The 23,022-nt window shown below is 42.1% G+C and overlaps 1 protein-coding gene across 2 annotated transcripts in view; it reads right to left on the reverse strand.

Annotated features, from left to right (window-relative positions):
* Positions 1-616: 616 nt before the first annotated feature.
* sec24b (SEC24 homolog B, COPII coat complex component) overlaps positions 617-23,022 on the reverse strand; it is a 32,036-nt gene continuing 9,630 nt past the window's right edge. For both annotated transcript variants that reach the window (XM_026183706.2, XM_026183697.2), the window contains 20 exons: positions 21,546-21,629; positions 20,519-20,682; positions 19,833-20,017; positions 19,444-19,546; positions 17,057-17,183; positions 16,843-16,952; positions 16,519-16,631; positions 16,288-16,406; positions 16,046-16,101; positions 15,722-15,928; positions 14,683-14,806; positions 13,728-13,886; positions 13,470-13,643; positions 13,265-13,375; positions 11,720-11,895; positions 10,823-10,960; positions 6,363-6,467; positions 5,376-5,468; positions 4,646-4,749; positions 617-1,639 (listed from right to left, as the gene is read on the reverse strand). In XM_026183706.2, coding sequence (XP_026039491.1) covers positions 1,525-1,639; positions 4,646-4,749; positions 5,376-5,468; positions 6,363-6,467; positions 10,823-10,960; positions 11,720-11,895; positions 13,265-13,375; positions 13,470-13,643; positions 13,728-13,886; positions 14,683-14,806; positions 15,722-15,928; positions 16,046-16,101; positions 16,288-16,406; positions 16,519-16,631; positions 16,843-16,952; positions 17,057-17,183; positions 19,444-19,546; positions 19,833-20,017; positions 20,519-20,682; positions 21,546-21,629 — 2,567 coding nt within the window. In that variant the 3' untranslated portion in view covers positions 617-1,524. The remainder of the gene's footprint in view (positions 1,640-4,645; positions 4,750-5,375; positions 5,469-6,362; positions 6,468-10,822; positions 10,961-11,719; positions 11,896-13,264; positions 13,376-13,469; positions 13,644-13,727; positions 13,887-14,682; positions 14,807-15,721; positions 15,929-16,045; positions 16,102-16,287; positions 16,407-16,518; positions 16,632-16,842; positions 16,953-17,056; positions 17,184-19,443; positions 19,547-19,832; positions 20,018-20,518; positions 20,683-21,545; positions 21,630-23,022) is intronic.

The following is a 23,022-nucleotide window of genomic DNA, read 5'->3' on the forward strand; positions in this document are numbered from 1 at the left end:
AAATTAGGTCTGGTAACTAATTTCACAGCCTTTGCAACAATTATAAAATCTCAGAAAGCTTTTATTTTATTCCACTTTTAGGCTAGTTTAGTATTTAAAAGAAAAAAGTAAAAAAAAGAATTACCTGTTTTGAAAAGCCCGGGAAGTCTTTATCATTAGCAAAAGTTGTAAAACTTATGAAAACATAAAGTCCAACATTTATGGGGTCCAGATTGGAGTCTTCACCTGGCTAATTCTGTGGCTAACCCTGCTGTAATATTTCCATTTGACCACAAGGTCTGGGTTACTTCACCCAACTTCTTGAGAAAATTAGATGAAAGCTGTGGCAACACCAGCACAACCAGTCTGGAATGATATGAGATGCTGTCCAAAAAGGCTTTGCAACTCTGCCAAGAAAATAAATCTAAATTTTAAAACAGTGACCAATTTGAATTAGGCCACTTCCTTATTCAAGGTCATCTCCTTGTGTCATTTCAAGACCAGGTCACTGGGTGACTTCTTCCTTTTCCCTTAAATGAAATTCATGTTGAAGGATCCCCTTTTTGAAGAAACCGAGTGCTTAGTCATTGGGCTGATGGGGTAATATCAATAATCACGTCACACGAAACAAGCAGAGTTCTGTTTTTGTCTTTATTTAATAAGCTGGTTCATAAATAATCACACATAAAAGATTCTTTCAGTAGTTACAAAGTGGGTAGCAACTTAGTTAGCGCCTGGAGAAAAAAAGATAAAACAAATGAAGAGAAGACTGCCGGCGGGTGGGGGAAAGTTTATGGAGAGCGATCTCAACAACTCGGGAGTTCATAAAGCGGAGCAGAGAAGACGGAGCCGACGGGAGGGTTAAACATCCGACTGGTGTCCCATCACGTTCCCGGCAGCCGTCGCTCATCAGCAGACTAGCAGCGGACAAAAAGGCGGCATGCGTGTCGCCGTTCAAAGCACATGCCCGATTTTTGTTTCTGTTCTCCAGTGTTTTCAAAACAGTCTTGAAATGAAACAAAGGGAAGGGAATGTATCGGGAAATTTAAAAAAAAAAAAAAAAGGAAAGAAAAAGAAAGAAAAAGCACAAGCTACATTTTAGGCTCACAAAACAAACTGAAATAAAAGATGTTGAAGTGGCATCTTCTTGGCTCGACTTTCTCCTCCTCCTCTCGGGAGCGATGGATTTACGAGAAGGTTAAAATGTTTGACAGTGGTTAAAGAGGCGGCAAGAGCCGCTGCAGGATGTTTGTTTTTTAGCAATTTCATTCGTTCATTCATTCTTTTCGGTAACTCGTTATTCTTTTCTAAAACTACCTCTTCCCTCCCCTTCTGCTGGTCTAATCGCAGGTGACCAACAAGCTTTGATTTGAATGAGACCGTTTAAAAGAAGGGGAGGAAACTCACCTCGCTAAAACTGGTCTGACGCAGCGATGGGTGTCCATTGCTGGCTAACACTAGCTTTCACTCTATCAGGTTACAAGTCCTTTCACGCTCTTGTTTAAGGAATCTAGTGGTCAAAGTTTTTCTCAGCGTGATGGGAGTCTACTTGGACACTTGCTGCTGAATGTGCTGCAGGAATTCATGATAGGAAGAAGCCCACTCTGACCGGTCCTCCACCAGGTGCTGGAACAAAGTGGCTTTAGCAGAGGCATCATCTCTGCGGGAAAGAAGGAAAAAATGCATTAAAGGGAAAGAAGAAACTGGTTTGTACATTTTAATGCTCTGTAAGTCTAAGAAGTGTTGGAATCTATTCCACATAACTTGAAGCATTGCTGACATGTCAGCTCTTAAACACAACACTCTCCTGCATCTTCTACCTCACTGACTCTGAACTGACAGCTGTTCGTACAAATCCCCAGCATGAGAGTTTTTCTCTAAGAGTTTGCGGAGCCACCTCCTCAGGACCACCTATTCAGCAGTCAGAGCCAAAGCCCTCCCTGCCTGTTTTTTTCATCTTCTTTTTTTTTTTTTTTTTAAATGTCTGTCTTTAATTTCAAAAAGACATCCATGAAGGACGAGTTCCCAGGCTGGGCGAGACGTTGCTGGCTTCTCTAACCCGACTTACAAGAGCAGAAACTGAACGTCTGATCTGACGTCTGGTTTCTCTCTCAGAGCTCGCAACTGCTTGTAGTCAGACCTTGGCTTTACTTTGAGAAATATATTCCCAATGCAAAAAAACCCCCAAAACTGAGATTTGCCAGAATGAAATGTTATAAAAGTGACAAAACAAGAGCTATTAAGGAGCCGCCTTGAGCTCTGGAGATAATGTGGTGTGATATTTTTATTTATTTGACATTTAACAGGCTTTAGAAAGTCCCGCATAAACAATAAAGATGTAGCTCTCTGCTGCTTAGCCGTCTGCCTCTTTTGCCCCTTTGTTGCTATGCTTATAAACAGCTCATTGCGCACCTCTTCATTGTTTAACTGATACCTACAGTGTGTCTAAAAAAAACAGAGATGACGGTCTTACGTGTAAATGTCATTCTGCCACGTAAGCGCTCTGGCAGTAACAGGCACACAGCTTTGATGTCTGGACCAAAAAAGGGGGAAACACCATCAACAAGGCTCAGATGGAGCAGAACATGAGCTCAGTCAAACCAGGACATACTTGTACATATACGCAGAAATACAGGGGTCGATGCTTTAAATGTACTTTTTATGCTGTAGTAATCTCTCTGAGCCAAAAGTTCAGGTTGCAAACGACCCTAAAAGCTGTTTTCTTCTACTCTTTGCTCTGTATGATCTCACAGAGAGCAGGATTGGCTAACACAGTCACCTCAGGCAAAGCTCTGGCCAGTCAGAAAAAAACTGGCTTAAAGGGAGAAAACCTTAAACAGCTTGTGTCCCCCTGGGAATAAACTGGGTGCATGTCCATGAGATGAAGGCTTTAAATGCTTTGTCCCTTCCTTCACGGAGCATCAAATAACACCAGGAGTCTTTCAGAAACATGGTGTTAATTCTTAAGGCTTTTAATCTGAAAAGTGACGTATTTTTTATGCCATTCAAGTGTCCGACTTCCTGTCCACATCATTCTGAATGATGTCGAGTTGAGAGCTGCTTCTGGGACACTTCTGAAATGTTGAAGTACAATCTGATAGAACTGCAAGCCATCATTTCATGAAGAAGGGTGGATTATTGTGAACTATGACTCATGCAGAGCTACTCTAGCAGAGATCAAGTCCAAACACTGAGGTGGAAATGAGGAGAATAGATCCCTTTAACTACACATCCATTGGCTTCTCTGTCAGGTGCCCATCCGCTTTTTCAAATATTCGAACATTGCTTCCTTGAATATTTTAGCCACTCTTTAAAGTTCTTGCACTTTTAATATCATTAAAAAAACAAACAAACATATCAACAACTGAGAGGTTCGAAGTCACAGAGAACTTGAAACCACTTTAAGAGCCGTTTTTAATTCTTTTGTCAAATCTCTCTCGTAGTTCCTGTCATTTCAGATCATTAAGTCCTGTCATCATGCAAACATCTGTTCAAATACCACTCAGTGCATTTTTACTAACATGTCATGTAAACATGTGGCTAAGCAACAATGCCGTACCACCAAGAGGAGGAGAGAGAGGAAACCGAAACAATGCGTTCCCTGCGGATGACTTTACCGCCGCTGTCAATCTGTGACCTCAATGCTCACTTTGTCTTTGTGTTTACACTTCGGAAATACTTTTCCATCAACCTCGTGCCGATCTCTGCTATATGAAACTGTCCACACCTAGTTTCTGTTCAATGCCAATCAGAGCAGATCACTATCTGGATTTACGAGATTCCAGGGAGGTGACGAAGCAGAAGGGCGAACTCGGAGAGGATGTGCAGTATCAGACAATCGTAATGTTCTTTATTTGCTTTATTTCCTCATGAACCTCAACAGAATGTCAGATTTAATTTGGCCAAGTAGCCGATAGATATAAAAAGGCACCTATCACATGACTGGAACATTAAACTTAACGCTGAACCCGGAGGTTCACAGGAATGAGAGATGATTCTTTTTAATTTGAAGTTTATTACTTCCAAAAATTATTGCCTACTTTTTTCTGTCAGTAATAAGCCAGCTCAGTGTCCAGTAGTAACGGCTCACTGTGCAGCTGTCCTGACACAGCATCCACAGAGCCTGTGCTCCAGTTTAAGTGAAGTTTTAGGATTTCGTCAGTCTCTTAGTTCGCACTCATTACCAGGTGTCTTTGTGTACAGTTTAAAAACACAAGTTCAGGCTAACATGGCGGTGGCCAAAACACTAATGCTGAACCTTCAAAATGAGTCCAAAACCAGTGGTTGATGCCACGATAGGCTGTGTGCCTGCAATCTTTTATGACATGTGAGGCCCTGAGGCGACTTTAAACAAGTAAAACACAAATGACTGCTCGCTTGGGGTCAGCAACTCTCTGTGTTCCCAACAGAGCACAATCCCTGCTTTACACTTCAAACCTCAGTTTTCTGCAGTTCTGTCTTTGGCGACAGAGCAACTCAACACTTTTTCCTTCAGTGACCTCAGATTTTGTATTAAAGCAATATGTGAGATCCATTTCACGCAATTAAAAAAAAAAGAACAAAACAAGCTGTCTATGTATATCTGTGACTGCCCTGAAGAAGAAGCACAGTTTCCAGTGTGTTTGCAAACAGTCAGATATGAGTCCAGATGTGCGGCAGTGCTTACTTGACGACATGTATCGTGGAGCTGAACGCTCGGTTGTCGTGGAGCCAGTCGAGGAAAGCTCGCACCCTCTCAGAGAGAGGAGTCTCCAGCTCCGGAATGTGACTCTAGGAACCAAAGAGGACAAGAGGGGAAACAAAACAACAACGCTGTTGTTAGTGGAGTGTTTCAGATAGCGCAGATTCACACAGTCAACCCCAGCCATACAATGTGGTTAACGGGAACATGCCTGTGGTGGGGAGTGTGGGCTTGTAGGTGGATCTATGAGGCACTGACCCCTTGCTAGAAAGATAAAATAAGCATAAACAAGTGCTGACTCGCCATTTGCTCTGGGTGTTGCCATCACGCTCTCGGCGTGGTAATGACAGAACTTTCTAGGTGGCTGCACAGTTTGTTAAAAAAGCAGAAAAGCTACATCAGCAAGTCTGTTCTGCTGGACAAGTTGTTTTTTTCTAACTAAGTGAACAGAAACACAGCTCCTTCACTGTGGAGCTCAACTGTGAGTCATTTTCAGGGGAAACAAAATGTCGCATTGCATCATTCAGCCAGCGACTGGGCGGCGCACACACGCGTGTGTGTGTGTCAGTACAGACATTTCCCTAATCACACTTCTCTGTAACGTCCTGATGTGCTGGATGTAGAGGGAAAATAAAAGCTTCATTGTACTTCAAAAGATTAATTGTCTCTTTGAACTGTTTGCATGTGTCCTTCTACTCAAATGAGTCTTACTGACCATGTTGGGGGGAATTGAAGCGTAGTTCGGGCAGCCCAAAACATCTCGGATGAACATTTCGTTGCAGCATTTGCCAATCCACAGATAAAACACCTGGACAGGCAGAAGAGAAGAGGAGCATTACCGCACAGTATACTTTCTACACACTCTGACATGTGTGCGTCTTAATCTGCCATAACTAAAGAGCCAGCAGGGCCAATGTTATTAATATCACCACTCTAAACTATGACAGTGAGGAAGAAAAAATAATAACAAAACAATTATAACAATAATTTTCTCTTTTAGTTTTTTCTAGGGTTTTTCCCATAAATTTCTATTTCTTATCAATTCCCCCCTTCGTATGCATCCTCCCATAAATTTGACTGTTTTTCTCATAAATGTTTTTTCCTCATAGATTAGAAATTTATAATTCTTTCTCTTAACTTTGAGTTTTTTCTTGTAAGTTTTTTTATTTTCAATAAATGTGTGGCTTTATGTTTTGCCTTGTTTGTTTGTTTTTTGTAATATTAAAACCCTCCCACCTTTTTAAAAAAAATCTTTATTGCCACCAAATACGCCATTGCACTAGTGAGAAGTTCACTCAGAAATTAGATTTGGTACCAAGTTTAAACTTCAAACATCTAACTACCCTCCATTTATTACTGATACTTTCCAGTGATAGTCTGAAGATTGGAGTGTTTCGGTTTCTTTCTGTATTTAATTTGCTCCAGTGGAAAATCCCTTTAAATTAAATTATGTGACATTAAACTTAATGAAAACTGGGCTCCAGTGCTGCTGCTGATGTTACTCCGAGGCAAATAATGAGACGATAAATCCCAACTCCAGTCCTCAAGCCATCACATATTATTTCAGGCAAAGACAACTTCTCTTTGATTTGCTCTAAATTATGACCTAAGGTTTATTGCATTTTATTAAAGGACTAGATGGTGAGAAGACAGAGACGTGAAAAATATAAACGAGGTGAAATAAAGACTTCTCGGAGCTTACGTTGCCACAGTCCATGAGGAAAGCTCCATCTCTGCTCAGCCTCTCAGCAGACAGGTGGAGCAGATGAGGCTGAGGGACTACGGTATCGTTCAGATGAAGCGCCCCCTGCAGGTCAGACAACTTGTGAGCAGAGTATAAAAACAGCTTTACTCTGCTTTACATGTGCAGACAACATATACATAATAATTACATAGTGTCACAGGTAAAGCTCCCAAAGCTTCAAACAGAGAGCATACAAACATTAAAGTCTGATATTACCTCATTTAAAATATGTCTCCACTATAATATAATTTTCATAATTCTTGTTATTACAAGTGTTTAAAAGTAAATGTTACACGTGAGACTATTTTCACATTTTTAAATACAACTTTAAAAGAAACGTTCAGTGAAAAAAAAGCTGATGCATATAATGCAAACTAAAAAATAAACACTAAAATAAAAGTTTTAATCACGTTTATTATGACATTTCTGTCATTGAGTTAAATCCTTGTTGTTCTAAAAGATACCACAAGCTTAAAAACACAGTTTCCTCATAAACATTTCAAGTCATCTGTTTTAACTAGCAAAAGCAATCCCAATGATCCCAAACCAATTTTCACCAAACTTTCTGTGAATTTCCAGAGAAAAAAAGCAGACTGGCTTTGCTCTTAGTCATCATAATGTTCAGGATTAAGGCTTTGATGTGACACCTTACCAGATGCTGGGATTCCAGTGTTTTTAGGCAAGACATCTAAGTTATCTAAAATATCTTATCAGCTCACTGTTACATTTAACCACTTCGCCAGGTATAAAAAACAACCTAAAAGAGTGAGTCAAGCCATTAAGCACAGGTTTAATAATAAAGTTGCACTGCATACAGAGATATAAAATTCAAATTCAAATTCAAATTTTATTTGTCACGTACACAGTCATACACAGTACGATATGTAGTGAAATGCTTGGACAACTGCTCGTGACCTAAAGAAAACAAAAAAAGGAAAAGGCTATGAATAAGATAGGAAATAAATATGAAAAATTAAAAAGGGTAAATTTAACTAGGAAGGAATAAAATATAAATTAAGGTTAAAAATGAAATAACTGTACAACACAAATTAGAATGAAGGGTAAATTTAACTGGGAAGAATAAGATAAAATATATAAATTAAAGTTGAAAATAAAATAACTGTACAACAAAATACACAATATAGAACTATATAAGAATGTATGAAGAAATCTAAATATAAATAAATATATACACAATAACAGCAGCTGTACAAGTATTAACCGGAAATGAAGAATATAGTGACCAGTGTTGTGCAAAAACAAAGTCCAGAAAGTCCAGTGTGTGTGTAAGAACTGTATGTGTGGGTCAGTACTGTGTGGTGGTGTGATTGAGAGACCGTATCGCCTGCGGGAAGAAGCTCCTCCTCAGTCTCTCTGTGTTGGTCTTCAGGGAGCGGAATCGCTTTCCTGACCTCAACAGAGAGAACAGTCTGTTGTTGGGATGGCTGAGGTCCTTCACCATCTTCCTGGCCTTGGTCCAGCACCGCCTGCTGTAGATTGAGTGCAGGTCAGGGAGCTCGGAGCGGATGGTGCGCTCAGCTGACCGCACAACCCTCTGTAGAGCTCGTCTGTCCTGCATGGTGCTGTTCCCGAACCAGGTTAAGATATTTCCCGTCAGGATGCTCTCTATGGTGCACGAGTAAAAGTTCCTGAGCACCTTGGAGGGCAGTTGGAAGTCTCTCAAGCGTCTGAGGTGGTAGAGACGCTGACGGGCCTTTTTCACCACGGTGTTGATGTGACAGGACCATGACAGGTCCTGCGTGATGTGAACTCCGAGGTATTTGAAGCTGTCCACTCTCTCCACTGGGCACTCGTTGATGACGGGGGTCTGGTAGTTCCTCTCCTGCTTAGTGCTGAAGTCCACTATCAGCTCCTTTGTCTTACTGACGTTTAGAAGGAGGTTGTTCCTCTGGCACCAGTTCTCCAGATTCCTAATCTCCTTCAGGTAGGCCGTCTCGTTGTTATCAGAGATCAGGCCCACCACGACGGTGTCGTCAGCAAACTTGATGATGGTGGTGGAGCTGGTAGTGGCCACACAGTCATATGTGTACAAAGAGTACAGCAGGGGGCTCAGAACACACCCCTGGGGGGCTCCAGTGCTGAGAGTGGTGGAGGCTGAGACATGTCCGCCCATCCTTACTGCCTGTGGTCTGCCAGTTAGGAAGTTGGAGATCCACTGACACATAGATGAGCTGAGTCCCAGATGCTCCAGCTTGGTGGTGAGTGTGGAGGGAATTATGGTGTTAAATGCAGAGCTGTAGTCTATGAAGAGCATTTTAACATAATTCCCCCTTCTAGTGTCCAAGTGAGTGAGTGATGTGTGGAGGAGATGAGAGATGGCATTGTCTGTGGAACGATTTGGACAGTAAGCAAACTGTAGTGGGTCCAGTGTGTCTGGTAGTGAAGAAATGATGAAGTCTCTGACCAGGCGTTCAAAGCACTTCATCACTACTGAGGTGAGGGCTACAGGGCGATAGTCATTGAGAGAAGCAGGGTGGGGTTTCTTCGGGACAGGAACAATGATGGACTCTTTGAAGCATGTGGGGATCACCGACTGAGATAAAGAGATGTTGAATATCTCAGTGAACACAGGAGCTAGCTGGTATGCGCAGTCTCTTAGGATACGACCTGGGATGCCGTCTGGTCCTGCTGCTTTCCTGGTGTTCACTCTCTTGAAGGCTCTCCTTACTTCATGCTCGGAGATGACGAGCACGTTTCCGGTGCTGGCAGTATCTTCCTGTCTGCAGCCGTTAGCGCCGCTAACACTAGCATTGTTGGAGACCTTAGCTGCAGCCTCGAAGCGAGCATAGAAAGTGTTCAGCTCGTCTGCCAGAGTCACGGCCGCGTTCGTCATACCGGTTGTTGGTGCTTTATAGTCCGTTATTGTCCTTAGTCCCCGCCACAGGCTCCTAGAGTCACTCTGTTGGAGTTGTGACTCTAGTTTCCTCCCGTAGCGCTGCTTCGCCTCTTTCACCGCCCTCCGCACGTTATATGACGCGGCTTTGTACGGGTCCATGTCCCCCGTCATGAGTCCCGTGTTGTAGGCAGCGGTGCGGGATCTCAGAGCGTCGCGGATGGTTTTATCCACCCACGGCTTCTGGTTGGGAAACGTTGTGATAGTCTTTGTCTCCACGGTATCATCCGCTAGTTTCCCGATGAATCCCACAACCGCTTCCGTAAACACGTTGACGTCATCGTCGGAGCTGTTTCTGAACATGCCCCAGTCTGCGTCATCGAGTGCGTCCTGTAACGCGGCCACCGATTGATCCGTCCAGCGCGCGACCTTCCTCTGAACCGGAACTTCCTGTTTCAGCCTTTGTTTGTATTTTGGCATGAGGAAGATGGCGGCGTGATCAGATTTGCCAAACGGGGGGCGGGATTGTGCCTTGTAGCCGTCCTTGACCGTAGTGTAGCAGTGGTCCAGTGTCCTTTCACCCCTGGTGGGGCAGGTGATGTGTTGATAAAAGTTCGGCGCTGCGCGTTTGAGGTTGGCGCTATTAAAGTCCCCCGTCACAATAAGCGCAGCGTCCCGGTGTTGTGTCTGGTGCTGTGTGAGTGCCTCATGCAGCTCGCATAAGGCGGTAACCGTGTCCGCTTGTGGTGGAATATAAACGGCACTTACAATGACCGATGTAAATTCCCGAGGTAGATAAAAAGGACGACACATGATGGACAGTAGTTCCAGATTTGGTGTGCAGGAGCGTGTGAGAGGAACAACGTTCGCACTGTTGCACCAGTTGTTGTTCACCATTAAACACACGCCGCCTCCCCTTGACTTCCCCGAGTCCCGTGTCCTGTCCATGCGGTGAACCGAGAAGAAGTCGGCCGGCTGGATGGCGTGGTCCGGCACCGCTGGGTTCAGCCATGTCTCGGTGAAGCAGAGGAGATTGCAGTCCCGAATGTCTCTCTGGAACTTTATCCTGGCCCTGAGGTCGTCAAGCTTGTTCTCCAGTGACTGGACGTTGGCGAGCAGGATGCTAGGCAGAGGTGTGCGGTGTGCACGAGCTCTCAGCCTGTTCCTGACGCCGGCTCGCTTCCCTCTAGGCCGCCGCCGCTTCCCTTTGTTCTCCCTCGAGATCTCACTCGGCCAGCTCGGATCCGGAGTTAAAAACTTCGAATTGTGAGTACATTGTAAACCAATAGAAACAAGAGTGTCACTGTCATACCTAATGTACCCAATGGTGATGATTTTGCCGATTTAGAAACGCTGAAAACTAACTTAAAAAACAAAGACAAAGAAAAAGTGGTCGGAGCAGTCGTGACGGCAGCCGACCTCACCGGCGCCATCTTAATTCCGAAGATGGCGAATATATGTTAACGATGTTATGTTAATGGGTTAAATAGTAGTCATTTTGTTTTTCCCTCTCTCTACTATTCTTTAGTGCACTGAGTTATGAGAAAAGCCATCTGCATCCCACCTGGTCAGAGATGTTGTCCAGTCGGTAGAGGTCAGGATGAACCATTCGCATCAGCTGCTGCAGCGGCTGAGTCTTGAATTCGCACATGGCAAAGACCCGCTCGTCCAGCCTCGTGCTGGTGCCCGTCCGCAGGGCTTTCTGAAAGCAAACACACATCACATCAGCAGTGTTGGATTTGATTTCTCTGATTTATTACGTCAAGAATAAGAATAAGTTCAAAGATCTATAAAAATTAAAAATGCAGAGCAAAGCTTTAGCCCCATTTGCAGAGTAAAACAAATCCTTTTGCTAAAAATGGAGAATTAAACTGCAACAAGTTCAGACAAAAACATTGTGGTAACAGTTTAACCTTTAATCACCAGGAATAATAGGCCATAATGTGCTTCTTTCAATTAAACAGTGATGTTTCCGAAGTTTATTCTCTGATTCATCAAAGGAACACACTGTTAGAGTCCCACAAACACCTACAGGGAGGATTTGTCTCAGAAACAGGGTGTGTATGTGCTTCTGAACATGGACACACCCTGGATGTATGAATGCACACATGCCGGGTGGATTAATAGTCTTTAACCCAGGCATTGTGACTGTGAGCTCACACTTTTCTACTGTGTAACATTTGGTCAGAGGGTGTTTTGTTTTTAGGGTTTGTACTCAACTACATCTTAAAATGCATAATAACGTTTTGCAGGTTTAGTCAGTAAAACAAAACTCTCTCCTTTTACCTCAAAGTGAATTTAAAAAATAAAAACTTTCCAGAAGAAGTCTGCTAACAGGGAAAAGTGGAGGGCTGCATGCTTAAACACACATTCACAGCCTTTTCTTCTCCTTCTTTTTAGTGTATGTCATGCTGTGTGACGCGTGTGTGTTCATGTGCCGATGACAGTCAGGCAGCCGCACCTGTTTAAGTAGAGCAAGGATGTAGAGGGGGAAGAGACGCATGGCTGCAGGGAGGACAAGTCCAGACTGCTGAAGGTTGGAGACGTTGCTCTTGTAGGCGCTCCCCAAGTCCACCACCGCATTCACCAGTGCGTCCCGGGCGTCCGACAGGCTGGATGATATCGATCGATCGATGGCTGGATTGAAAAGACCAAATGAAGACTAGTTTACCTCCAAGACAGCATTTTAATCAGTTCTGAACACAAAGTTAAGTTAACAAAAGCCCAGAGTACGTCCTGATGAGACATGTTTACAAACTAGGGCTGTGCGATATGATGAAATATATCACATGACAAAATGAAAACATCGTTTCAAATTATTTGCTATCGTTTGTTTCGTGGTGGCGCAAACTACGCTGTTTTTCATTGTGGCACAGAGAATACCAGCATTGCCAGTGAAGATGAGGCAGAACCAGGTAGCTCCAAACAGAAGGACCAGTCAAAACAAATCCAGGACCTTATTCCTAAACGAGGTTCTACCGCTGTAGCATGGACATGGTTTGGTTAAGGAAAGTCTGACACGGACTAGAAAATTGTACCATGCAAATTATGGCGCAAACCAGTCCCCACCACAGACTCAAACACAACAAACCTCTTCTACCACCTACACAATAACCACGTGAAAGAGTGTGGAGAGAGTTTGCAGATGAGAAGCAAAACGGAGCCGACAGGTGCACAAAATAAACCTTAGACTCAAACGTTAGAACAGGCTTTTCCCCGCAGCACGCTGTGTAATAAATACTCAAAGAAAATGGCGGCTGTTGCAACTTCTATCTAAAAATACATAGTTTTATGCATGGGTCAAAACACTCAACTCCAGGTACACGACGCCAAGCTGAAAACATTTCACACAAGTCGAGTTGCCCGAGTTCGAAAACGTAAAATTTTTGCGAGATATCTCGTTATCGGGATGAGAAATGTCTCATATTGGGATATGAGATTTTGGTCATATCGCACAGCCCTATTGCAAACATTTTCATATTTATGTGGACATTGTGTGTCTGTGGGACAGGCAAACTTTGCACTCTTCAGCTCCAATGCACAACCTCTAGGGAAACAGCGGTGGTCAACATGACCCATAAAGCCACTCTGCACAGACTGAATAAAACCTTTTAATCATTAATATAAAATGCAAATGTATACGAATGTGACTCTTGAAACAGGAAAGACCTGGCTTACAAAAAGCTCTCTGTGGGTTATATACCACCACACAGGTATCGCTACATTTCCACCCAGGGTTGGTATTTAATTCCAACTGACTGCGTGTTTTATGAAACCCGATGGAAACTTATTCGATACATTTTGATGCATTTTTTTCTGCCAACTTTTCTGGAAAAAAAACACTGACAATATCACTTTATCACTCTAATATTTTTAACATGTTATTGGATTTGTGTCAACCACGGGGAGGCTAGAGGCCAACTGTCATAAATGTGTAAAAAGTCTTAGGTTAAAAGTACTGCACATGAAAAGGCGTGAAAGCCAAGGATTTAAGCTAAACACTTACCCATGTTGGCTAACAGACAAGTGATGGCTTGGACGTCAGCACCGGCATACACATCACTCAGCTGACTGACCACCGGCAGACACAGAGTGTGGACCCTGATACGTCTCTTTCCTACAGATGAATTAATAACAGTCCCGTTTTCAAGATCTTTAAAGAATTTCAACCTAAATGTGTTACCATGAAAATGAGTCATTCTTGTGTATACCTTTACTCGACGTGTAGAGCAGAGCAGCCTGGAAGCAGGCCAGAGACGAGTCTGCCAGAGAGTCTTCGACTGACATCTGGACAGCGAAGGCAGAGTCTGGGTTCACATTGGCCAGGGACAGCAGGTCAGTGGAGCGCACAAAGAAGTTACCGTGAAACGTGTGGATGGATAAACCTGAAGAGGAAAAAGGCAGGGACAAAACTTGTGTTTGACACAGAAACATTAAAACGTGCATGAAGCTGCATCTAATCTGATTACCCTTAGTGCATCTTATTCTCATGACCGCCTCAAAGCCGATCTTCCTGGTGAGGTAGCGCTCGAGGTCTCTCTGGAACTTTTCCAGCTGGGCCGGGTTGTGGATGTAATGAAAGGAGGGATAGTAAAAGACGCTGCCTGCTGAATACCTGGAGATACATGCTGAGAAATAAGAAAAACATGAGGATCGACATTAAGAGAATTACATGTGATTATCTTCAGTCTGTGAAGACTGGGAAGAAGAGTTCAAATACATCATTATGATGTGTGTGATTTGTAAATAATGCCTTAATCCCACACTGGACTGAATTAAAGATTAAATAATTCAAAACACAGATAATATAATATTAAATATGACATAAAGATGAAGAAAGCAAATAGGTCGATGATGGCGAGAAAGCAGTTTAGAATAGGTTTCTCCTTTATTAGCCAGAAATAAGCTGTTAGGAGATTTGGTATCCGTGTCAACAGATGACCTGGTGTGTGGTTTAACAGATAAAACAAGGTTGATAACACTGGTAACACACTTTCTGGATGTTATCACTTGAGCCGAGGCCTGAGCTTCTGCAGGACATTTTCTTCGAGGCAAATTATTTCCAGTCTCCTGAATCACATGTTAGCTGCTACTACTACTACTACAGCAACAGCAAAACAACAAGCTCTGATGATGATAAGCTGAAGAACCTGAGTGCAGCAGCAGTACACACTCAGAAACCAAACCACAAAATGCTCCTACAGGGTTATTTTAAAGCGATCTGATTTAAAGTCTACGTTTGCAAATCTGCACAAAAAAGGAAATATATTATTTTTAAAAAAGTAGAATAAAAAAAATATAGAATATAAAGAATACTGGGAGCCGATTTGCTCATTAGCATTCATAACATAAGCAAAAATGTTGACACTTTGGATACATGGACAACATGAATGATGCCAACAGCTGACTCAATCATGCTCTCACCTAATGAGGCGAGGTCGGCGTACTGGGAGCTGAGGAGGAAGAGATCCACTCCTATCTGTTGTCCTGAGCAATCCAGTGCAAGTTTCTTGTAGAAGTCAGTGGCAGGACCGAGGTGGTGGGCTCCCTGAAAGATATGAGAGTTATTACCAGCAACTCCTCATTTTGATCACAGGACTGAGGGAATGGGGACCTTCCTGACAGCAAAAAAAGACAATATAATATCTTTTTCCCCCGAGCAAACAAGCACATCTGTTATTTGTCATTTTCTTTTTGGAAACTCTTATCATGACTTGTTGGCAGTTTATTCAGAATTAAAAAAGAAGATGCTAAACTTGAATAAATCACAATCCTGGGATGACAATAACAGTGGTGTTTAATCTGAGATGAAATGTGAGACAACGTTGGGACAGGTAAGAAAAGTGAGCTGTTGCAGGAAAGTATAAATACAACTCAGCTGTGAAAATGCCAGGACACAAAGTACTAATCTTTGGCTGTACTTCATCTGTCATATGGTTCAATTTAAGCTTCACAAGTCACAATGCAGCCATGATTTAAAACTCCCATTTGATGTGAAAAATATAAAAATTAAAACAGGGCACCCGCAGGCACTCCAACTTCATGATCATGAGACAAATTCAAAAAATACGCATGAAAAACAAACACCATGAACATACCGCACAGAGGTAGGAAATAAGGATGTTTTTATTTATGTCTTACTTATCAATAAATATCTAAATAAATAAAATAAATATATAATTAAATAAGGATCTGGCAGTTCAGGGTGGTGATTATTAGCTGTTACAGATGAAGCACAGCAGCCCACTTTACACTAAAACAATCTGTTCATTAAACATTCGACGGCTTGCTGTGTCCAAACTTTTCACTGTTAACATCCAAATAAAGACAGAAATAAGAAAAAGGATGCTGTTTAACTCCAAATAAGGAAGATATGATAAAATCCTGCATCTGCTCTTGCTCCCACTTTCTCTGGATAGTTGTTTTTCTCATTATAATCACAAATAAAAGAAAATATAATTACCTTTGAGCTCGAACGCTGATTGGGGTCTTCTCTCGACTGCAGCTTCCCGGCTCCCAGCGTCGGCAGCTGAGTCTGGAACACCGTGATGCGGCCTCCGGTGGGTGACATGAGCTTGAAAGCGGCCTGTAAGGCAGGACCGAGGGCGCTGTGGGTCTCTCTGCTCTGGCTGAACAGCGCCGGCAGTGACTTCAGCAAGTCCTTCACCAGCTGGAGGATGGAGAAACAATACATGAGAAAATTAAAAAGAAAACCGTTTCAGAAACATCATGAAGCAGGCACAAACATGACAGAAGAGATGCAAGGGAACAAAGCAGCACGCTCTACCTCGTTGCTCTCCTTTAGATTCACCATCAAGCTGTCATGAGATGGTATGAAGACATCTGCAAAGAAAGCAGGAAAGACTATTAATGCGGCTATAGATGACACATTTCTATCAAATACACTAGAAAGGGTCATTAGTCACTCTAATAGACCACCACCTCTGGTCTTAACTGTGTGGCAACAACTTTTGATCGTGGGTCACTGCCACAGCTCTCATGTGTCATTTTGAAGTAACTTATATTTACCATCGATGTCTGACACCACCAGCATCTGTGGCTGGGACAGCCCCTCCTGGAGATTGTAAAAGTGGATGGTGCTATCAAAGGTGAGGAAGCCCACTCTGGTACGCGAGTCCCCAGGCAACCTGCAGCAGGAAACATTGTGTCAGCCTGGTTTCTGCCTGTGACAGACGCTAATAATCAGCTTGATTAAATAGCTAACTGACAAACTCATGAAGCAGCAACATCAGGACTCACTTATCCAAGTTCCCAAGAAGTGATTCACAGAAGTACTTCAGGTATCCTGCTTCCACAGCATTGTGAGACACGTCGAGTACAAACAGGTAGGCCGCCGGCTGAGGAGGTCGCAACTGAAAAGGAACAAAAACATCAAAGATCCCTGAAGGTTTGAAAAAAAAAAAAATAATAATAATAATAATAATAAGTTTTTATATGACCTTTGCAGGTGTCACTTCTTATGCATGAGCCTTCTTTTTTTCCCCTCTGTTTACTAAACACAACACTGCCCTCTAGTGGACAGAGAAGCAAAGTACGTGTAATATGAATAAGAGGCGTGTTTACCATGTAGTCTGAGGAGGCGATGAACTCCACAGTGGAATTCTGGACCTCTGGCCTCTTGTGTGGTTCACCGTATGACCTTGTGACTGGATTGTACATGAACTCATCTGGTACTGAACAAGAATTAAAATGGCATAAAACATTAAGGCTGCAAAACATGATTCAGCAGTAAAGAAATTGCAGGGACAATATATAAATAGCTTGACTGGACTTGTACCATCATTGACCCGGTAACACAGGTTGCACTTCCACCTGCGCTGGTCCAGAAAGGTGACGAACGGATTGATGTAGGTGCGGCAGGAGCGACAGCGCACGATCGTGTTTGATGTGATCACCGGTAACTGCTGCAGAGAGGCAAACGGGGGAAAAAGGCTTAGAGAAAGATGGACTAACTTCCAATAAAAAAATAAAAAATACAAAAGACATGTTTATGAACTTTTCATCTGTCATGCCTCAATTTTTTGGCCTCCACTTTCTTTCTCCATCCCATGACCCTTTCAAAACAATCTTCTATTTATATCTCAGCAGATGGCTGAATAGCACTTTGTTTCCTTTTCTGTGAGTGTGGTTGGAAAAAAAAAAAACCAAAACAAAACTGCAGTTCTTTTCTCCTCTTTTTTTTGGTGTCATGACTTCCGCTGAAGCACCAGAGTCACCCAAAATTTCTCCACCTTTTCCTTAGAACAAAGTCTGTTTATCCTCGGGTACACCTGAAGGCCACAACGGAGGTTTTGGGACTACTTTCTTTCTCTGCAATTTACTAAAAACAGCTAAAAATTATTATCAGATCAAATGCTAACATAACTATAAAATAATTGACATCTATGTTGATAAACAGTTGAGTTGAGCTGCAGTAATTAAATAAAACATGACACTGATAGAAAAGATTTTGAAAACTTGTAATTTCACACTTGGGTTGGATCGCAACAGTAATGTGTTACTTTCACAGGCGAAGTAAACACAGATGTCGAGAAAAACGCCTCAGTAGTGAAACCAAAATATCTTAATCACCTCTGTTTGCTGGTTCAGCTGTAAGGTTAAGCAAAAACTAAGAATTTCCACCTCTCTGGGTATTCGAGTAAATGGGTGCCAATGCTGCTGCTGTAGTGCAAAAAATTTAAATGTAGCTTCATTTTTCTTGTGCCATTTTCCATCATGATCAAATACATCCTCCCTTTCTTTCTTCTCATATCTGGATCCATGCAAAGAGACATCAGTCTAAGAAGAGATGCCCAAACCATCCCCGCTTCTCCCACTTCGTCTAGGTGGTGCTTTTCAAAACAGGCAATGAATGTTAATGTCAGAGCGCAGACAGCCTTTGGGGAAAGAACAATTTCTACTAGTTGGTTAGACTATTAAACTAGACGATACCACAGTATCCTTGGGAGATCAGAGAAGACGAGGGACATGAAGTTCCTCATGATGGGGCATACACCCATATTTGGGCTGCATAAGAAGGGAGGACCTCGATGTAATACAGAGTCTCCTCAGAGACCACAAACAATGTCACAAGCTGAAGATTTAAATGCATCATAAAGCCTCACTAAACCACCTCCAAGAAGAAAAATTCTTTAAAACTATCCGTTGACAGTCAGGATGCTCTGACGTATCTGACACCAAACTGCAGGCTCACTCCAGACTACACCAAACAGCTCACAGCTGTTTACTGAGACACTGTAGACTTGACTGACTCAGAGGAAACACCAAATTACATTCAAAATCAGGAAATACTGTGTAGGTGTAGCATATGATTCCAAAAATACATTTTCATAACATATCCTTAAACTATCAGAGTTGCCAAAATTAAAGCTGTAGGCAGAAACTGCAGAGGAGCATGAATGTCTGTTTCACACGTCCACAGGATCCACACCTCTGCAGTCATCTACTGTAAAAGCAACACAGCCTGGGCAATTCTGAGATATCCTTTTGAAATACACACTCACAAAAACGACGAGCCAACAACTGACGCTCTGTCAAACATTCAGTTATTTAACCGTTAGTCCAGGAAGTCAGTGCCAGCCTGTCTTTCAAGCACTTTCCTATTGTTTGTCACTTCACATCTACTGACACGTCTTCACCTCACAGCTCTATAAATACCCTCCCTTATCTTTCCTGCACCTCTTCATCGTTGTCATTCTGCTCCTCCTGCTGACTGGTCACGAGTGGAAAAAGACAGCTACAAAGGACCCAGATAGTATTTAAACACTATGTTCCACCTTTCTTTAATGTAAAACTGTGTCGACTAATGTGAAATACCTCTGTCAGGGAAAAAACACCCTGCTCTGCACAACATATTTTGCATTTCACAGAATGAATTGATCACATCTGTTTGCTTTAACAAAAAAGTATCAGAATAAAATGACTCTTGATGAAGAAACTCAAACTATTGTCTGCTAAAAGGTACAGCAGCGTTTGTGCCCTAAACAAAGCTTTTGTATGTTCAATAAATAAATAGCAGAACAGCTTCATGCAGTGCTTGAGAAGGCAATGGGAAAAAAAAAAGACCACACACTGCTTAAAAACAGAACTAAACATTTGCCGACATCTTAACTCCATAATACCAAAATCTGAGAAAAATGTTCTTTGAGGGGAATTTTGATGTACCTGTAGATCTCTGAAGGGGTGGAGGAGGAGGCCCAGAGGGAGTCTGGCTTTGTTGAGTAAAGCCTGGGTCTGGGGAACGCTGGTCAGAGTACACCTGAATGTCCTGATTTTAAAAAAAAGAAGAAAAAAAAGACAAACGAATGACAAAATATACTCACAGATAAAAATATACGAAATGAAAAAAGGTTGAAATAATGCAGTAAGAAAACAAAAACCATGAGCTTAGAAGTTGAAAAAAAAAAAACAACAACCCGTAATTGTATACTACTGTTGTACTATTTTAAGAATTTATTTATTTTACTACTCTAAAGTTTCTGTGATACACTGAAAGTAAATGGCTAAATTTAAGGACTCAGCTGCCACTCAAAATTTCCCTACACCAGACTTACTGTGGACTGCAGTTGACTTTCTTAAGGTCGGGGCTGAGGTTGGGTTCTGGAGCTTCCAAAGGTCTGGGGGGCAGCAAGTTTCTCTCCTGCAGCAGGTTGATTGGCCTCAGGGCCTCGACCTCCAGCTCTGGCACACCACTCAGCCCGCCGAGGGCTGCGGACAGCTCAGAGAGACTAGGGAAGGGCTGCAGAGAGGGACGGATGGTTTCCACACCGCGAACAAACAAACAGCTCAGCTTACAGCCAAAATTCATCAGGTGGGCTATTTTATAAAATAATCTCTGTGTAGTGACACCTTAAACATTTATTTATTAAGTCTGACCAGTCAGTCAGTTGTGGATTATGATCAAGTCTAGAAGTCTGGCAAAGTCCAGGGTCAGAATCCTGAACAGGTCTCTGACTCTGTTATAAGCCAGCTCATAAAACTAGAGCCTATCACCAGAATTGGTCAAAGCATAGGTGAAATTTAAAAGCCTACATATGCTTACTTAAAATCTAGTGGGGGCAACAGACAGTCGCTCTAAGTGATGGGTATCAAACGCAGGTTGGGTTTGCCTTTATCCAAACTTTTTACACACGAAAAATTAGACAATTTAATATAAAATCTGAGAAAATAGCCTGAAAAAAACTTTCAAACAATCCATAGATGTGCAAAATATTAATCAACATTTCTGTTGCAGGCTCACCTGTGAGTACTGCTGGTAGTTTGACTGGCCATACAGGTCGTCGGAGGGGGAGGCGTCAGTGTGGGACGCCGGTCCCTGCCGATAACCTGACTGCATGCCAGGGTAACCGTAACTACCGTAGGGCTGAGCCTGGTTGGTCACATTGCTGGATGGTGGCATGGATTCTGGAAAGAGAGACAGTGCAGGAGTACAGTAGTGTGATGTTAAGAAGACAGAACATTTTTAAGGTGTTTTAACATGACCAGAAAAATAAGATCACTGTGTTAATGTTGATTTTAGAATAAGTTAGAATAAGTGCCAAATTATCCCTAAACAACAAAAAAAAGCCTTTTCAAGTAGCATTTGCAGTCCCCTTTGCTGTCTCCATTAGCTTTGGTCAAACTACACAATATTGTTATCAGATTAGATGAATAAAGAGCCATAAGAGATGAGACGGTAGTATAAACATCAGGAACACTGTACCAGTAACAAACTAACAACAATCACATTTAAAGCGTTGTGAATGACACTGCTGTCTTCTGCTTAGAAAAGCTGGGTCGCATCAAAGGGAATATGTGGATTGTCTTAAAGCCCGTTTTTCCTCTCTCTGCTGTGAAAAGTTGTCACTAGATAACAGAAGACCCAAGTCTTTTTTGCCACATCAGCTGTCAGCAAATATAGCTGTGTTAACACTGCAGGAACCTTCCTCAGGGATAAGGAAAAGGATCTAAATTCAGTTCACGGAGAATTATTTTATCCTCTAAGAGTCCCTGCTTAGGAGGCAGCACTTTCTTTATATTCAAGAATATTTTCATCCGGTCATTCTCACATCTGTTTTCCAGCACTGACCTAAGACCCTAAAATTCAGCTTTAACAATTGATTAAGGTTTTATAACAGATTTCATTTTATGCAAATGCCAAGTTATAAAAATATTGTGCACTGTACATATTGTCAAAGAAAAGTTGATTTACAGTTTAGACAAAGCTGTGATTTTACTGAGAGTTGCTCAGGTGCATGAGGTGCAGTCTGTCTGTGATGAACACGTACCTGGATAGCTGCCACCTTCGAGGGAATCGTAGCTGTTGGGCACCGGAGAGGCACTGCCAGTAGAAGAAGAGGATGTGTCACCGCCTGCGAGAGGCAGAGAGGGGAAAAAATGAAACTCAAAAGGCATTAAAAACTGTTATTATGAAGGAAAAGACAGCTTGCAAATATTACTCTGTTCAAATAAATAATGGCACAATAAAAAAAATCTAAAGACAAATGAAGTGAATCGGGGAGGAAGGACAGGGTGTTGGGATAAAAATGAAAGACAACATTAAAGTGAATAAAAGCAGATTTTCTGGTTTGGTCGTGCATGGACTCCCTTTGGCCTCACAGAAAGAAAACGAAAGAGAAGAGGCAGACTGAAAGATGGAAAGAAAACATAAAAAGGAAGCACTTAAGTTTTGAGTATATGCAAGTTGCTGTGTGGGGGAAAGGACGTCTGAGGACAGGACATGTGTAGAGAACTGAGGGGGGGGAAAGAAGATATGAGTGTGTGCGATGGGCACAGAACGAAAGACATTTTCAGCATGTTCAATAAAACCAGTTAGCTACAGGCCATTAGTGAGGACAAACCACTGGAAGCTACAGGGTGGTGCCCTGATCAGAGAAAGGTGGTTTACCAGATGTGGATTAGTCAAGCCTTATCTTTTTTGTAATCTAAAAACCAAAATTAAATAAATTCTTTTTTGGAGAACTTTTATATTAACATCTACCATCTGAATTCAGCTTTCTGACAAAAAGGCTCCCAGTGTCCTCACAAACAGGCGGGTTAGACAACACATGCCTCAGATTCCTCTGTTCAGCCAGCAAAACTAAAGAAATGCATTAAATTAATAGCAGAGTCATTTATATTTAACACCTGGAACAAGTTTATCACCATCATCAAAACTCTGAACTTGCTTTTTTCCCCCTAGTAACCAAGTTTTTATTCCTTTTTACAATTTCTATATCTTTTCTAAACTTTTCATTTTATTACTGCCCATTTTATTTATTTTGTAGTACAGTACTCATTTAGTTTTATGCCCTTTTTAAAATGTTATCTTGTGACTGACTACTTTTTGTCATAAACTAATCTGTGTTCTCTTAAAGCACTTTGTGACTATGTCAAAGTATCTGAAAAAAAAATCACTACTACTACTACTACTACTACTACTACTACTACTACTACTACTACTACTACTACGTCTGTGAAGGTTCTCAGTCATCCAGGTCATCGTAGTCAAAGGAGCTTGCAAAGAAAAGCGTCTGGACTTCTTTAAGTTGCTTGAAGACGTTTCACCTCTCATCCGAGAAGCTTCTTCAGTTCTAAGGTCAAATGGTGGAGAGTCCCAGATATAAACCTAGTGGGTCCCTCTGTGGGGGGTTTCTCCCACTAGGTTTATATCTGGGACTCTCCACCATTTGACCTTAGAACTGAAGAAGCTTCTCGGATGAGAGGTGAAACGTCTTCAAGCAACTTAAAGAAGTCCAGACGCTT

This window comes from Astatotilapia calliptera, chromosome 2 (genome assembly GCF_964374335.1).
Source record: "Astatotilapia calliptera chromosome 2, fAstCal68.1, whole genome shotgun sequence".
Taxonomy (NCBI): Eukaryota; Metazoa; Chordata; class Actinopteri; order Cichliformes; family Cichlidae; genus Astatotilapia; species Astatotilapia calliptera.